The sequence below is a fragment of the Narcine bancroftii genome, chromosome 11 (genome assembly GCF_036971445.1).
Source record: "Narcine bancroftii isolate sNarBan1 chromosome 11, sNarBan1.hap1, whole genome shotgun sequence".
NCBI classification, from domain to species: Eukaryota; Metazoa; Chordata; class Chondrichthyes; order Torpediniformes; family Narcinidae; genus Narcine; species Narcine bancroftii.
In genome coordinates, this window is record NC_091479.1 from 90,495,689 (window position 1) to 90,514,676 (window position 18,988).

An 18,988-nucleotide genomic window follows, 5' to 3' on the forward strand; every position below is an offset into this window, starting at 1 on the left:
AGACAAGGTCTTGATTAGTCTAGATTGGATAATTTTTTTGGTAAAGGCCACCCCTACCCCTAACCCCTTCCCCATCTCTCACCTCCCTCCAATGATGTTGACAGAGTGGAAAAATTAATAATGTTAACATTATTGATGTGAAGGATAAGTGATTATATAATTGTTGGCTGGTACTTGAGTGGCATGAACATTACTTGGCACTTATCAGCCCATCTTAATATTATCTTAGTCATGCTGCCTATAGTTAGCATGACTCTGTGGAAGTCTTTGTGGATTAAAGCCTGTTGTACGGTATTTACCTTGTGTGTGTCTGATTCTGGCTAACAGCGCACCACAGACCCTATTAGCTCAGAGTTGTTGATTAGTAGCTGCATTTAAAATGTTTTTAGTACAATGTGTATGAAGGTTGGGATATTGAAAGTGTAGTATGTTGCTGGATTATATTAGATTTAGACATGTAGACATACATAGAGCACGGTAACAGGCCCTTCAGCCCACGAGCCTGTGCCACCAAATTTACAACCAATTGACCTACAACTCTGAGTACTTTATTTTCTGGCATGAGGTGAATGGCATTGAACAATCTACAATCAGTCCCATTACTGGTTGAAGGTTAAAGGGAAAGTCTTTGATGATAAAGCTAAGGAAATTTGGCCTGAGGATGCTAACGAGGGAACTGCAGAACTATTAGCCAAATTGCAGTCAGATTCAGATGACTTTGTTCCATTACTTCAGTACTGGTTCAAATATAAACATATTATAATAGTTAAATAGAAGAACCAATTGTTAAAAAAAAAACAATTTATTCCATAGAAGGCTCAGTGAGTCATATCTGGGATTGTAGAAGAAAATTATGATTGCTTCACCTTTCATTTGCTGAGAAAGGAAAAAAAAAATCTGGTGTGGGTTTCCAATTTTAATGTTGGGTGGCATGGTTAGCACCAGTGATCAGGACCAGAGTTCAAATCCTGCACCATCTGTAAGGAGTTTCTACGTTCTCCCCATGTCTGTGTGGGTTTTCCTCAGGGACTCCGGTTTCCTCCGCCATTCAAAAAACGTACTCAGAGTTGTAGGTCAATTGGTTGTAAATTTGGTGGCACAGGCTCGTCGGCTGAAGGGCCTGTTACCGTGCTCTATGTATGTCTACATGTCTAAATCTAATATAATCCAGCAACATACTACACTTTCAATATCCCAACCTTCACACACATTGCACTAAAAAACATTTTAAACACAGCTACTAATCAACAACTCTGAGCTAATAGGGTCTGTGGTGCGCTGTTAGCCAGAATCAGACACACACAAGGTAAAGACCATACAACAGGCTTTAATCCACAAAGACTTCCACAGAGTCAGGCTGGCTGTAGCTGCAGCAACTCTGAGTGAGCTTCGGGAGGCCGGGGCGGGCTTATATCCCGGAGAGTGATTGACACCCGCCTGGGTGGGGCTTGATCCCTTCAGGTCGACTGATTGACAGGTGTTGTCCTGTCCCCTTACTCTCCTGCAGGTACAGAGGTTGCCTCCTGCAGTAGGCCGGCGGTACACTCCTGCAGGTACAGGTGTTGCCCCCTGCAGTAGGCCGGTGGTGTACCACCACAGGGTCACACAAATATTTATGGTTTACTTAACGTATGAATACTTGAGTTTTATCTTAGAACATTTTTTTCAGGCATCAAATTTGTACAAGTTTCAAATTACATTGATCTTTCAAAGCTACTAAGCATTTCCATTCACAGATAGTCCATCAAATTGTGTGGATTTAAAAACACTTATCAAAATAAAAAAAAGGTTTTAAAAATAGGTCATGTATTTAAGCAAATCTAATACGAAAAGTCTCCTTTTCTACTTTTTTTCCCTCAATGGATTGGGTCTTTTAGTCACCTTACAGAGAAATCTATGTACCTTGAAATACTATCAAACAATATGCATTCATTGGCATAGAAAAAATATCTCATTCTTATTGCTTCAGGGATGCATCTGAAAGGAGGGCAATGAATGTAAATTGAAACAGTTTTTAAAAATAAATCATTTCAGTGTTCTAAAGTGTGTCTTATTTTGAAACTGTAAATTAATTTAATTCATTGAGATTGGACAGTATTTTTTGAGAAATTTGTCCTAATGTCTGGATCGTAATGGAGCAAAAAAGGAAGATCATTAAAAGGTGACCAAGTGTCTGCTGTAAAATTTTACATTTTGATGAATGAAGGAATGCCAGATAGTGTTTATTTTAAAATAGGTTTTTGAAAATAACTCAACTGCCAGTGTTCATCGATTTATTCATTTCAGGCAGATGTTATAAAGTTTTACCAAAATGGGAAAAGACTCAGATAGAATAGAAAAATAATGCATCCTTTCTCCTTTTAAATCTAAAGAAATTCCCCCGATTTGACAGGATGGAGTAGCTAGCACAGGCTACCACCAAGGTTGAAAAGATTAGGAAACAGGACTAGATAAATGTTCATTTCCCATTAGCAGTTGCTCTGCAATCAGGATCTGGCCTCTCTCTAGGCACTAAAGGATTTTAGGGTCATGTTTCATTTTCTCGCTTACAAATGAATTACCTAACTGTACATTTTAGAGGCCACATAAATGAAAATAAGGGCAGTCCCACTTCCTTGAGTAATGTAAAATAATGACCCAAAAAAAGGCCCAATGATCACATTTATGAAAACAAACATTGTGTGGTTAGTTTGTCAACAAAAAGAAATTCTAGATAAAGAGCAAACCATTGATAGATTGGCCTTCTTTTAAAGTCAGAGCCCTCAAGTAGACAACTGCTTTGGGGTGAAAAATATTTTTTTAAAAGACAGTATACAGTTGTAAATACTATGAATATAATGTATTTGTTTAGATTTCTGTTTTTTTTTTGTGATTACAAACCCTGGGCATTTAGAAAAATACCAATAATAACATTTTTTTGTGATATTCTGCTTCAAGCCAATTAGAGACCAGATGACACTATTTCCATTTCAACAAATGCAAATGGTTATTACCTCTTTTTCTTTGCAGTTATCCAAAACCTGCTGTCCAAATCAGTAAAAGAGAGAGGTCCACAGCCACTTGCTGTACGGACACATAATAACCATAATACCTTCTCCCCACGTGACAGCCAGTAAGACTTTGCAGATTATAATCAACAGCAGGGTAAATTCTTCTGGAGAAAAGAGTCAATCATGCTTCTACTACCACCCTCATTTCCATCAATCATCCAGGAAACAAAATCTTTCTGTCTTCATGGTCTAAAGTGCAATGTTTTAAAATAATGAATAATGGGACAGTTCTAACATGGTATTATTTCCTTAAATGCATGTCAAAGTTTAATGTAAGCTATGATCAATGTTTCAGACATTTATTTTGTTTTTTAATCCAATTTTCTTATATTAAAATATATTTAATTTACTGTGTTTAGTTCCTAAAGCAACATACAACTTTATCTGCATCTAAGAACGATTGAAAGATTGAAAGTGGTCTGCATATAACACAATTTAACACTGAAGCAGACCATTTGGCCATCATTTTTTAATTGAGGGAGAAGAATAGGTGGTCTGTATTTACTACATCTACAGACTTGCGTGTTTCACTCGGATAATAGGTGGCAATCAAAAGCAGAATTTCTTATCTCCTGCTTTGCATGAGACAGATAGGTGCTTGGAATCAAATGTGGAAAACCTCCAGAGCCAGTACCTCCTCTCTACATACATGTCCATTCCACAGGGAACATCATCGCAACAGATGAGATTGATAGGTAAGATTCCATGGGTACTGTTATTTCTGGTATTGCTTAACTGGTCTGTGGGGCTGCTTTCCCAATTTAAACAGCCACCCAAATGTTCATGAGGACAACTTTGGAATATTGAGGAGGCAAGTGGCAACATGGTTGTGTCCAGATTCAGTTCCTACATCAATGTTGGGTGGTTCATTGGGTTTTATTTTCTTTATGTGTTAATAGAATAGTTTGTCCACTTGAATGGATTGCAAGGTAATTTCTCAGGGCAATTCAGGGTCATCCACATGACACTGTGCAGATTCAGTCTGGTTGAAATTTAACAGTTATCTCTTCCAAAGACGGGTTGCTGCTTTCACAGTTCTGAATTAAGTTAACTGGTGTATACTTAAAAAAAATTCAAATGAAATCAAGAAACAAATAATAAAGATGGGAAATTTGGTTAAAAAAAAGAGAACTGACTAACAAAACAGTAAATGCCATTTAGAACCAATAAAGCTTAATGGTGCCTTTTAATAAAAGGGGTAATTAATTCATTTTTTTGAACATGATAAAAAAAATGAATAATCCAGGAGCAGGTCACAATACAGGAAACCCCTGTTGACCAGATTTCAATCAACCAGCAAAATTCGTGGAAAATAAATAGGTTAAAAAAAAGTTTAAAATTGCCGTTAGTTTACCACTCACACAACACACAATCTCAAGCAACTGGAAAATTCACTTAGCCAGCATCTACCAATTCCCAGGGGTATTACTGTATTTGGAATTTCAGCAATAGAAATTGAACCATAATTCGAAAGAGTAAGAGGTTTTAATTTCCCCTCTCCCTTTCCCACTTCAGCTTATACTAGTTGGCAATGTTCCTAAAACTCACGGTTGGCAAGATTACAGCTGGCAGCAGATGGTACAACAGACCTAGAGTGATGAGAAACCAACCTGCGAGCTTTGAACTAAAATACATGGCACAGGACACCACTAAGTCGTACATTTTAACATCTAATGGGAAGTTCAAAATACCAAAAGGGTCAGTGAAGATATATCAAAAGCTTCCCTGTATCCTGTTATCCTTGATAAAGATATATTGACTTGTTCATACTGGAATTACTTTATTCCCTCTTAAAACTAATGTAAATGGATTGTGTGCATTAAACTTTTGAATGAGGATATATAATTAGCTCCTACTATTGATAAAAAAAGACTTAAATATTATCTTGCATGCTTGTTAGAGTCGTAAAATACAAATCAAAAGAAACTAAGAGCTAAAGCATTGGCCCCAGATTTCCTTATTGCACTGCATGCCACATTATGGGATTTTTACAAAGATCTTCTGAGTGATACAGGTTCACTTGTGGGCTCTATCACCAATGTGGTTACAGGCACTCCTGAAGTAGTCTCACCATCGCTGAACGAGAAAGGGACAAGGGGGAAAACGAACAACTGTGTTTCCCATATCTACTGAACCCCATGCTGCTCCACCCCTTCCCGGCCTTTGGAAAGTACGCATGCGGGCAAGATTGAAATCAGTTGTGATCGCCCCTCTGAGTGCAAAACCTTCTCTTGCTCGTGGTTTAGACTCAAACATGAAGAATGACCACATGTTTGAAACACTGGTGGGCTAAACGGATGATTAATTAGGTGAAAATTAATTTTACATACAGACACTTCAGGCAGGGAATAAACTTCCAATTAAGCTAAATGTTCTAATTTGCTACTGGAGTATACTGCAGAGTTTTCTTGTACTGCCATCTGAGGAACTGGGATATTGGAGTCAGTGCAGTCACATAAAATATTGCAGTTACAGCACAGGAACAGGGCCCTTTGGCCCTCGAGCCTGTGTCGCCCAAATGCACCCAATTGACCTACACCCTGTCTGGTTTTTTTTTAAACGGTGGGAGAAAACCAGAACACCCAGAGAAAACCCACACAGACATAAGGAGATCATCCAAATTCATTACAGACAGCACGGGATTCGAACCAGGGACCCAGTCGCTGGCACTATAACAGTGTTGCACTAACCGCTGCAATAACCATGCCACACCTACGCTAACTGTGCCACCCTTTTCTAAAGGTCATTTCTAAAGCTCGATTCAGTTATCTGAGTAAAATGTCGAGCTTACATGCTGCAGAATTAGAAAGATAAAAGAGGACACGCTGCAAGAAACACAGGTAAAATTTTTCACCGAATAGAAAAACCTCCAGATTCCCAAATAAGTAGCAAAGTATATTGTTGAAATGATCTGGAAAATTGCACTTTTGCTTCAATGTGTTTTTCAACATCCTCCAGCATCTTATGACACTCGCATGCCAATCAATATTTTTAAGGATTACATTTATCTTTTGTGGCTTTATTTGATGTACATTTGTATAAACATTGCTACAATATCCCATTTTACAAATTGATTATCAGGTGAGAAAATAATGGTGCGCACTTTGAATCACTATAATTCATTCTGCCAAAGATTCTTCCATAAAGCTAGTGGCTCGGATTGTTCTCAGCTTAGACCTGTCACGAAGAATTGCTCAGTATCCATCTTTCCCTGTTTAACTTCTCTCCAGTTTCTACCACCGTGCATTGAAAAGTGACAGCCAGAGACAGGCTGGCAGTCAGCATTTCCTGCTCTGCTCCTGGACTTGCCACAGAGTCCAGCAGCAGGACAAAGATACAAGGAAGCAAGGGGTTGAGCGTCAAGTGCATTCCACCCCTCAGCTTTACACCAGCCACAACTGGCATTGAAAAAGTGCAGGCTAAATTTTAGATTGAAATTTAGACATACGGCACTGCAACAGGCCCTTTCAGGCCCGTGTTGCCCATTTGCACCCAATTAAGCCCAGTATGTTTTTGAATGGTGGGAGGAAACTGGAACACCTGGAGGAAACCCATTGTAGTGCTATCGATCAACCACATTGTGATTGATAGGCTTTAATCACCTTAAGAAATCAGCACATCTCACATGTTGCTGGCTCAGTTCCAAGGCAGGTACTGAGGGAGGAGTTTGGGCGTAACAGCCTTTTTAGGATTTCCATGAGGGAGGAGTCACAGGTTCAGCTCATGCAACACATACGTACTGTGGCTGCATCACACCCATGCAGACTCAGAGAGAACATGCAAACTCCTTATAGACAGCGCCGGATTTGAACCCAAGTCACTGGCGATGGTAAGAGAGGTGCACGAACCTCTATGCTAACTGTGACACACCATTAACTATTTTATTCCTAGCATTTGAAGATTATTAAAAATAAAAATTAATTAAGATAAATTTAGTTGTCCAGTTTTACGAAGTCCATTCATAATGCACGCAGCCAACTTCATTTTGTTGAATAACTCTCAAATACAGAGGACTAACTTAGCAGGTGCTGTATCTCCCAAACAAACTAGTTCATGCAGGCATGCACTGTGACTCGCGAGCTGGCTCCGACATGATTTGACCTTTTGGGTAGATTTGGTAGCAACAGGTTCATACAAGTTTGCTGCCCTTGGTCTTTAGGTCACAAGTCCCAATAATGACTGACTTACTACAGTGTTTCCTGTAAAGGGTCCAGGGAAGGTAGAGGATTAAAGGTACCAATCTGGCAGACTATTTTCTCTGAATAGTTTTGAGGCTTTGCAAGAGGAGCTTTTTAAATAGTTAAAGCTATTCCCATTCACAAGTCAGAACCTTCCACCACATTCCTGAGGTGTCTTTTAAGTGGCAAAAAAAACCACTAAGGAGCAAGTTATTCAATGCAATAATTTACTCTATGGGTTTACTACAGAAGCAGTGCTTTTCATTTGATTGACCTAGTTGAGCTTTCGTTCATTGATTATGCTCAAGTTATTGATTGCAGGGTATTTGCTAAGTAAACACCACCACATCTGGACAATATTCAGGCTTGATAAGAGGCAAGTAACTGCCAGCCTATAACCATCAGTAACAAGGGAGTACCTTACCAACACCCCAGGATATTATCATCTCCAAATTAGCCGTTATCAACAACTTGGGGTTCATTACTGACCAGAATTTTAATGGAAACAGCAACAATAATTATTTGGACTACAAGGTCGAATACTCTGTGATGAGTTACTCGCTTCCTAATTCCTCAAAGCCTTTTCATCAACTACATGATGCACATCAGAAATGAGATGGAATACTCTCCATTTGCCTCATCGTAGAGAGCTGTAATGTCTACAACCGGACTGTTTTATGCAACTGGGCTCACACTTATTGTCACAGTAAACTTTCTTTCCCCCTCTTACTATTTATAACCTGCTAACCATGATCAGCTCCAGTGTTAATAAAGTCTTGATGGAAAAGGAATGTCCTTCAGTGCGGAGAATAGGGCTGATTCACACAGGGTGGAATTGGAAAGGTTGAGAACATCACCAAAGTTAGACCATAAGACATGGGAACAGAAATAGATCATTCGGCCCAGTGAGTCTGCTCTGCCATTCAACTCATGGGTGACTTATTTTTCTCTCACTCCATTCTCCTGCCTTCTCCCCATAACCTTTGACATACTTACTCGTCAAGCACCTCCCCTTTAAATATACCCAATTAATGGCTCCACAGCTGCTTGTGGCAATGAATTCCACAGATTCACCACCATCTGGCTAAATAAATTTCCCTGTTACAAAGGGACATCATTTATTCTGAGGCCCTACTAGACTTTCCCACAAGTGGAAAAATCTTCTCCACATCCACATTATCCAGTTCTTTCAATAAGATCCCCTTTCATCCTTAAATCTAAGATCTACAGGCCTGGAGCAAAAGTTCTCAACCATTTTTTTTCCCCTTATAGGATGCCTTTAGTGCTCTGTGGTTAACAAGGGATTACTTAAGGTGATATGTGAGTGGAAAAGAAAGGTTGAGAGCCACTGCCCTAGAGCCATCAAACACTCATACATAACCCTCTCAGCCCTGGGATCATTCTTGCCAACCTCTTCTAGACTCTCTCCAAAACACACCCTTCCTTTGGGATAGTGCAGGATCTTGATGGGAAAACCTCCTATTTAATTTAGAGTTGCAGTCCATGAGCCCATACCACCTAAATACACCAATTGACCTACAAGCCCCATATTTTATTGGAGGGTGGGAGGAATCTGGAGCAACCGGGAGAAATCCATGCAGATCACAGGAAGAACCTACAAACTATTACAGAAAGCACCAGATTCGAACCCAGGTCATTGGTGCTGGATTATCATTATGCTAACCATACTTCCTCAGCTTCTGAGTCGTATTCACGATCCATTGACTGGTTCAATATTGCTGTCGTGAAAGCCAATAATAATCTCAGAGACGGGCAAGGGATATCATCATCCCACTCAATATGCTTTCTACACCAATCCAGGAGTGCATTAGTGGACCAGCCCACACTTGTTGTTTGTTACATCCTGCACACACCTAGCCAACAGGACAACTAAAACACTGCATCAGGAGGAGACGCTGAAACGACAAACAGGCATAAGAAGTCTCGGTACTTGAGGATCAAGCGATGTGCAATGAGTGCCTTTCCAGTGCAACCGATGCAATCAAGAATAATTTAATTCCAGGTGGGATCAAGGCCTGTGGTGCTTCCCTTGTATGGAAGCCCTGGCGCGTGGAAGCTTTTCTAGTTCTGCACTATTGAACTCAGAAAACAATCTAAAACCATAGCCCTCTAACACGATGAGATCATTCAATTCAGCTCCAAATGTTCCAAAAATGAAGCTAATAAATTTTGAGGCACTAATCTTTAAAGACTGAAAGAATGCCTGTTTCTGACTATATTCCACGTCTACATTTTTGATTGCCCTCTCTAAACAAAGAGGGTGGTATTTCACAATGTTCTCCCACAGGAACCTTTGGCACATATTTAAACCAGAGCTTAAATGGGAATGTTCATTTTCATCAAATTTTCTAACCACATGTTCAAAGTCCAGCAAAATGTCCAGCATTCTAATCATTACAATTGTTGACATTTGAGATCACTTTTCAGAATCCTGACAATACGATATGCTTGTATTTCCATCAATTATGTTTGAAACATTAATGCAATTAATTATTACACTCCAACTGCAAAGTTGAAAACTCTACTAAATTAACTGGGGTACAAGTTACCGTACTTGATTTGAAATGTGACCTGGAAAGTTGGGTAATGTTTTCAGTGCAGTCATCAATCATGATTTCATTAACGATTTGTTGATTTTGGACTTTTTTTTTCCCCAATGTAAAAATAGCACACAATTCACAAGGATAAAAGGCAGGAAGTTTTTTTTTATATCTCCTATTTTTGTGAATGGCAGTCATTTAAAGAAAATATGCCAGGGTATAAATTGACTGCCCTTTCCCAATAGTTCTTAGTCAACTGACTTAAATACTTTTCTACTTCTCTATATGTATAGCTGATGACTGCAAGAATTAGGTTGGGTTAAAGGAGTGAATTACGCACGCCCACAGGAACGGAAGAGCAGCTCACCTCGCTGACTGTAATTCAGGAGCTCTGACAAAATGTGCAATACGATACTGGATAATGTGATGTGAACTCTGAACCAGCAGTTAACACTACATGATACCTGTTAGTATATTTTTAAATACAAAAATATGATCCTGTGCCAATCTTCTTTGGCGTTATATAACAGCAATTAGCAAACGTGGAATGACACAGTGACAGAAGTAGCTGCTGTGCACAAGCATTCCGAATTCATCAGGTAGATTATTTGGATGGTCTAGGTGTATTTTTACCCATCCAAAAGAAGTGTTTCACTCAGTCCACTTTATGGCGATCTGAGCGAATGATTTTGTTACTCTAATATGCCACATTTAAATAGAACATTTAATGTAAAATGCTAAAGAAATGGGTATTAATAACAGTTGTTGAAGAAAATCATAACTCTGAAACATTGCAATGAAAATAATTCTGAAGGCAATTCTACTGACATTGATGTCATATTTGCCCTCATTTGACAAAAATTAAACCAAATCACATTTGAAATGCACCACGGATTTCTGGTCTTGTTTTTTTTCCCCCAATCTTTCTCAAAGATATCATTTGCATTGGAATAAAGTTAAATGGATAATCTTCATCTTTATAAATCTCATCTATGAAATTCTGATTTATGTGGGAGCAAAATTTCCCGAGACAATTCTGATAGTAGTGCAGGCCACCAGGAAAATTCGGGCCCTTTGTAAAGTCGTCACCTTTATTCATCATTCATAACATGTTTACATGGTAAAGTCGAGATATGGTCTTTTTATTAACAGGTCTATGGAATATATTTACATAGATATGTTAAAATAAAAGTTAAACACATTGAAATATTAAAAGACTATGGTGTATACAGTAAGTCTATGGTACACTATCCACATGTGTTCTGGGAATTGAGGAGCCTGTTAGCTTGGGGGTGGGGGGGGGGGTGAAATGTTGCCCAATCTGTACGTAAAGACCTGAGTGCTACAGTACTTCCTAACAGATGGCAAAAAGGAGAACAGTTTAGGTTAGGGGAATCCTTCACAATGTTTATTGCCTTTCGACTGCATCAATGTTGCAGATGTCCTTCATGGTAGGAAGAGAGCCCCCATTGATCATTTCCGCTGACTTCCCTATCCTCTGCAGGGTCTTGCAGTCCAAGGAGGTGATGCATCTGCACAGCATGATCTCAGTACATCCTCTGTAGAATGTAGTGAGGATGGAGGGTGGGAGATGAACTTTCCTCAGCCTTCGCAGGAAGTAGAGGCACTCCTGGGCTTTCATGGCTTAGGAGCTGGTGTTAAGGGACCAGGTGAGATTCTCTACCAAGAGCACTCCAAGGAACTTGATACTCTTGACAACCTCAACAGTGGAGCCATCAACGATCAGCGGAGCCCTCCTGAAGTCGACTACCGTCTCTTTTGTTGTTTTAATGTTCAGATGCAGGTTGTTGACTGTGCATTTAGTGATTACACCTCATCTCTGTACGCTGACTCATCATTCTTACTGATCAGAATGTGTTGTTACCAATCCGGATTGCCTGAGGTCTCCACAACAGGAAGTCAAGAATTCACTCTCAGAGGGAGGTGTTTAGATCCTGGAGGCTCAACTTCCTTACTAGGTACCGTGGTATGATTTTGTTGCATGCCGAATTGAAGTCAATAAACAGCATTCGAACATACAAGTTCTTGTTCTCCAGGTGAGGGCTTGAAGGAGGGCGGTAGCGACGGCATCATCCGTAGAGTGGTTGGGTCTACATGAGAACTACAGAAGATCTACTGCCCCTGATTACAGCCATACCTCAACTTACGCCCAATCAAGTAACGTCCAATCACAGATATATCCGAGGTCACCTTAAGGGGTTAATAAATATTTAAAGAGACAAGCCACACTAGATATCTTCCTGAAAAAAAAGTCTCCTTGCACAGAAGGATCTCAGCCAGGTCCTTCAGGTGAAGTGACACTGGTATTTAATAATGATAATGAAAAGTAAATAAAAATAAAGTAGCCTATAAAATTAAAACCAAGTGTTCAGTGAATTCTTTTGTTTTTATTTATTTTATTGAAGATAATACTGTACCCTGTACTGTGCATTAGAAGAGTACTGTACAGTCCCTTCACTCTGCAGCTGCCTTCACATTGTACAGCACTTCAGCACCAGACATGGTAAGTGCAGTACACATTCAGTCTTATTACCACTATTACTTGTGTCTGTATATTTTTATAGGTACTGTACAGTATTTACATCTTATTAACTATGGTATTTAGACATGTGTATGTACAATATAGAGGCTTAAGTAAAAATGTATGTGCCTCACAGTATCTTATGTTGTACAATATATTTCACCCATAATGATCAACTTATGCTCAAATCGATTTGCATCCCCATTTCCAAAATGTAACCCGCCTGTGCAACAGCTATTTTAACTTACTTTAAAATAGATGAGCAATTATGTAATACCTAGCTCACACTGTACAAAGTAGCAGTCAGGCTGAATGTTTGACTCGATTTTCGACAAGTCAAAAATCAATGCTTTAAAATTTTAACCCAACCTTTTTTGGGGATGCCATTGCTTCTCTCCAGTTTAGACATGAATAAAATGACTTCAAAACCTATACGTACCAGATCCGGAGTCAAACTTGGTTTTAGACCTATAAAATGAAAAAAAAAAGATGACTTTATTCACAAAGATTAACATTTTTGCGTGTCTCAGTGGTTAGAAGCTTGTGGTGAAAGCAGCCTCTGGAGTGCACTTATGCACAGTTAATTGCAGAAATTCAGTAGCTGATGTCATTGGTTTCCCTGTTCTTTCACAGGATCCCTGCTGGCTGCAAAACACAGGCCAATGTAGTTGCACAAGTGCTTTCATCGAAAGGTACAGGAAAGGAACTAGTCCACTGTGGCAAATCCATACCCATCCCAGCTCTTTCACATGGAACAGGTGACTATGATTTGTCTACTGTTTCCATACACTGGTTCTATATTCACTCAACCTTCACCTGCTCAACTTTCACGAGTAGCAAATTGAAAACTATGAGAAGATCCCCTATATTTCCTCTCCATCTTCCTACTATCTGATGGTCATGGTTGCTTTAAGGCCAGAGCACTGTAACCCAGCAACAGTCAACATCCTTAAAATATAACAGTGAAAGAAAGAACTGGCAAGGTTTAAAAGCAAATGTAAATGGTGTGGTTATCCTACATTACCACCAATAATTTGCTCTCAAAAATATCAAATTTTATAGCTGGCTTGCTATAAAAAAAAAGACATCCCTTGAACTCCAACCAATTATTAGTTTTTAATTTGATAGTACAATTATTCTTAATTTGTTATCTGCTAGTTCTGGTAATATAATATGTCCATTTTTACAGTTATTTTAATACATTAGTGAACGACAGGTTAAATCATACTAAAAGCACAACCCATCTGAAAACTTACTAATTAGTTGAGTATGTTAAGAATTTTGGTATCTTGAAACTCAGTATCTCAAAACCAGATGTCATTTCCTCCCCCTACCCCCTCACTACTTGTTACATGGTTAACTGACTAGGCAATTTATACATTTTAAAAGGGAAAAAAATTCTGCCCTTGTGGGAACATCATGTTTCAGATATAAGTTAATACTAGCTGTAAATTCAGGAGTCTTTGAAGCTTTCCATTCAGCTGTGGGAAAACTGCTGTTGGGTAATTACATTCAAGATGCTGGTGATGTGCTGTCAAGCAGAATTAACCCTCAGACCAGGCCTATCCATGCAAGCTGTTACAAGACAGCATTGTCTATATGAGACTCTCGAACCAATTAGTGAGCATGCTTTGGTCAGATTTATATCACACATTAACGCTCAGTTGTATATCTGTCTACAGCTGCCACAGCAAGATACAAGAATTGCTCAGCAGGAGCCCAGTTAGAGGATGTTACTTGCATAAAGGCCTTTCAATAAAATGTATTAAACTACCTGAGAATGAGGCATTAACCTCTTTCCCCCCCACCCCCCGCCCCCCCTTAGTGATAGTTACAGCTAGAGTGCATTCAAAGGTTATAATAGTATTTCATATAAATATTTAGGCTTAGCCAACCACATTTTTTTCTGACGTACGGCATTAATTTCCAATAGTCAAAATTTTCCATAATGTTATTGCATCTCCACTTAGAATGTGATAAAGTTTCCTTTTTTAAAATCAAGTAATGGATTATTAAAGGACTTGCAACAAATATTTCATAGAGATAGGGGTGCGTAACTAGAGTTCAAACCCACCATTTCGGTACAGTGCATTACGGTGTTGGAAGTCAGCGCCGAGATACACTGAAATAAAGCCAAATTTTAGGGAAAAAAACTTCAAAATGAACATCCTTAGTTTTAATTGGAAAATAGGTTTTCTGATTTACTAAAACCACCATCCACAAATGGACATTTAAAAACCATGAAAGAGACCAGTAACAACTAATAGATCCTTTCAAATATTACAATATCCTAGAATTTTTTTTTAAAACTTTTATGCAAATATTACCCTGTTTTACTCCAATAGAGTAAACCATGTACCAAGTTCTGAAATTCCTTTCCTGAGTCATACCAATTACCTATCCCTTTTAAAACTTCTCAGTATCTAAATCATCGACCAAGCTTTCAGACCATAATGGCTTGGAAATTTGGACATCTAGCACTGGTTTTCATCAGTACTACATTTCTGGGATGTGGGAAGTGCATAAAAACAAATAAAAAGCTTATTTCTAAAGTTAAATTGAAAGTCCAAAGCTGCAAATTTCAATCAGACACGAAGCCTCCCCTTGCTTTAACGCCTGGGAAATCGAATCACCTTTTTTGTTCACTTTTTATAGTATTTATTTGAGCACGAGGTCAAACAATCAGAGGTGGTGATCCATGGTTAACTTAGCATTTCAAGGAAACTTAAAAATCTTTTCCCACGTTACTGCCAGTGACATTTCAATTCTTCTTGCCAGCTCTAGTCATTCTGCAAACTTCCTTCATTCTGTTCATTCACTCCTTTCGTGATTCTTGGAACTCTAATAAACCATACTTGGGTTTATTCCTAGTGTAATGCAAGGAGTAGCAGTCTATAGCAAAATCCATTGCCAAATTGCATTGTTAAACCAAAACTGAATGCATCTGGTATTATTTTGTACTTTTTCAAGCTTCCCCTCTCCCCATTTCTGTTTTGGGTATTATAGTTTCCAAAGTTACAGGGATTTCCCAACCATTTGCTTGCCTTGAGGCAAGTGGTTTGTCATGAACTAACTGGTTCTGATGGTTACATTAGGTGCTTTCAAACTGACTAAAATGGGGTTAACCAGGGAAATTTGCCCGGTTAGCGCCCCACTCACAAGGCAGCTTAAAAGGGTTGGACCTGGTCAACGTCACCCAAAGTCAAATGGGTCCCTGCCCTATCTCGGAGGTAGTCAGGGAACCCGGTTAAACCTACCCAGGTCACGTCGACCAGCGGCTGGAACAGCAAAATGACCCAGTTACAAAATGGTCACAGGTGAAAGTGTTGAGGGGGGAGGTAGGAGGGTGTGATAGGTGGGGAGGGATGAGTTCACTAGGGAATAACAAAGGGAGCAGTTCCTACAGAAGGCCAAGAGGGAAGGAGAAGGAAAAACATTCCTGCAATATTTCCATTGTATTTTCATTTCCACATTATGTGCACAAAAGAAATTGTGCAATTCCCAAATAGGAGCACCCAATACTTATGTCCCTGTGAGCTTCTGCATATGAAGCTCCATTTTGCCATATACTAAAGCATGTAAATCGATTGGATGTCTTCTTTGTACAACCTTGGAACTTTCATCCAAGTTCTGTGCTGTATTGAACAGAAAGAGAGTGCTCTGCGCTGTGAGCCGATAGTTTCTTGCACAAAGTGTGCGTGTGTTCCAGGCTGCCAAAGGATCTGACTGGCCTGGTGAAGAAATGTGCCTGCAGGAAGCAAACACTTTGTGGATACAGCTACAGCAGGGCTCTCCTCGAGCCAAAAAGGCAAGTTGTCCATGGCTCGACTATGCAAGAATCTGCCATGTAAATAAATGCCTGTGCATGCTCTGAATGCTGCTACCAGCTGAAATTTCCTCTTCTTGAATTTAGGTGACCTCACTGATGTAAGAAGCAGCAAACTGAGATGTGGTAAGTATCATCAACGGCAGTTTGGAATAATCCAAGCGTAGAAAGCCTTGTGACCTGGACCTTGACCTCTACAGGCAAGGAAGCTGCGGCACACATCTGGAAGGCAGTGAGATTACATATCTCTGTATGGAGAAGGAAAACAGCGTAAGTACCAGTCCTTCAAATAGCATGGTTTAAAAGGGAAAAGAGGGTTGGTACAACTTGGCTGTTCTAAAATTAAACAATAACTGTATTTTTCCTTCTGACGGTAGTTGAAAAATCTCACTGCAGACAGTATTTTGTGTTGCAATACTGTTGACCTCATTTGGATGGAGCTTTACACAAGGGATAAAAAGGTGCGAGTGAACTGTCCAAATGGTTGTCAGTGCTCTCAGAAAGATGTGTAAAGTTCCTATGTTGGGCTTAAGACAATTTTCAAGTGCACAACATTGTTTATTTCTGAAGAAATGCAAATAAACTTCTAGGCTAATCTACATTAGTAATGTTGATTATGGAATGAATATCAGATCCAGCTCTGGAATATACCATGAGCATGGACACAAACTATTTCATTGTACTTTTAATGAACTGTTGCAGTTCCCTGGTGTCAGCTACTTCCAAACTGCCTGCTACCCTCCTATATTTTTTTCAACCACAGTGAATAATTTAAATTTAAATGTAGACATACAACACAGTAACTGGCCCTTTCAGCCCACGAGCCTGTGCCATTCAAATACCCCAATTAACCTACAATCCCATATATTTTTGAAGGGTGGGAGGAAACTGTAGCACCCAGAGGAAATCCATGCAGACACAGGGAGAGCCTACAAACTCTTTACAGACAGTGCCAGATTCGAACCCAGGTTGTTGGTGCTGTAATAGTGTTGCACTAACTCCTACGAGGTCTACAGTTTGCCATGGCTGAAGGATGGTAGTGGGGACGAGCTTCCACTGCTGTACAAATGCTCTTCATGCCGTGTGTCTGAAACAGTCTCTGACGACCAAGTCCAACTCCTGGCCACATGTGCCATAGTTCTTACGCTCGCAGAACTGTTCTCACTGAAAGGAGATGGGGCAAAGGCGGGCCACTGGCGCCTTGAAACGAGTTGCTCCAGGCAGATGGGGCTCATTAACCATGGACAGTAACTCAACTAGGAGAGAGAAAACTCCAATTTTAAACCTCCACTGCCTTGTGGCTATACCTGCACACGGGAAAGGATTTGGAAGTAAACCTCAAGGAAAAATCCGGAGTTGGAATCCCAAAGGTGGCTGACTGCTGTACCCAGCTCCGGCACAACAACTACTCCGATGCTGCTGGCAACAAACTGTATCGACTTTCGCTGTTCATTTGGACATGGGGGGGGGGGGGGGTGGGGAGGGGGTCCCACTGCATGGGCAACAGATAGATCGCCACATTAACACTGCTCTGGTTTAGAGGCCAAACAAAACTCCTACGCTAACCGTGCCTGTATGTTCACATTAATGCAATTATTCTAGATTACTTATTGTATATAAATATAAATTCTACAAATTAAAAGCCACATGAATACCTGGACCCACTATTACCAGAAATTATTAATCTATAAGGTTGAATAGTGTTACTCAGCTTTCTACTTCTTGAAAAGCTTAACAAAAAGTATTTTCCTTGATATTATGTTCCTTAATGCTTTAAATAACACTGCATTTGGAACTTCTGAAAAACTCTGTGTTATTTCTTTATGTCAAAGAAAAAGCAATTAAATTACTCAAATCTAAGGTGAACTTTCTGATTAAATATTTAATTTAGACATATAGCCCGGTAACAGGCCCTTCCAGCTCATCTGTCCGTGCTGCCCAAATACATCCCATTAAGCTACAACCCCCCATACATTTTGACTGGTGGGAGGAAACCGGAGCACTTGGAGGAAACCCACGAAGCCATGGGAAGAATGCACAAATTCCGTACAGACAGTGCCAGATTCGAACCTGGGTCGCTGCAGTGTTGCGCCAACTGTGCCCTTTGAATTAATGCTGATTTGGAGATGCAAGAACAACCAGCTTATTAATAGCAAATGATTTTTTTTTTGTTGACTTCACAATGTTATTTTGGATTCTGGGATTTATTCCGTTTCAACTCAATGATTAATTTTGCTTTTACTGCATTAGTATTTGAACACAGTTTGAACTTGAATTCTGATCATGGCTCTATTACAAGTACTCATGGTGGCTTTTTAAATCTTCCTTTGCAGAATAAAACTGAGTTTAAATCCTCATGAAGTATTTCTGTAATTTCCCAAGCAATTAATTCTTGATGGGGTCCTCAACATTGCTTGAAAATTATTTCTACTGAGGCAGAATTGCAATTATTGAACAACAAATCTTGATCAATAATGGCAATTATTTTTCTTTTGTCTGTTTGCAGACTTTTCTATCTCATTTCCTCTCCATTTGCTATATTTAGAAGCCTCTCTTATCCTAAATGATAAGGTTTGAGATAAAGTGATTGGAGTTTGTTTTGACTTGTTCTTCAATAGTTTTAAGTAGGTAAATAGGTTTGTAATGGAAAGGATAACCGATAAATGGCTAATGAGGTTGAAGCATGTTGAGAACACAGGCATGGTATGTGTCTAAATTCTAACATGTTAGATTATTTTCCTCCTTGGCTAGGTTGGCAGAAATGGCCCAGTTGACCACCAAATAGAGGCACATAAGATTCAACTGCACTGGGTAGAAAATTAGGCTAAATT

The 18,988-nt window shown here is 39.4% G+C and overlaps 1 protein-coding gene across 6 annotated transcripts in view; it reads right to left on the reverse strand.

The window, feature by feature from the left end:
* msrb3 (methionine sulfoxide reductase B3) overlaps positions 1 to 18,988 on the reverse strand; it is a 100,923-nt gene that overhangs the window by 45,787 nt on the left and 36,148 nt on the right. For all 6 annotated transcript variants that reach the window (XM_069904008.1, XM_069904007.1, XM_069904010.1 and 3 more), the window contains one exon: positions 12,771 to 12,799. In XM_069904008.1, the coding sequence (XP_069760109.1) occupies positions 12,771 to 12,799 (29 nt within the window). The remainder of the gene's footprint in view (positions 1 to 12,770; positions 12,800 to 18,988) is intronic.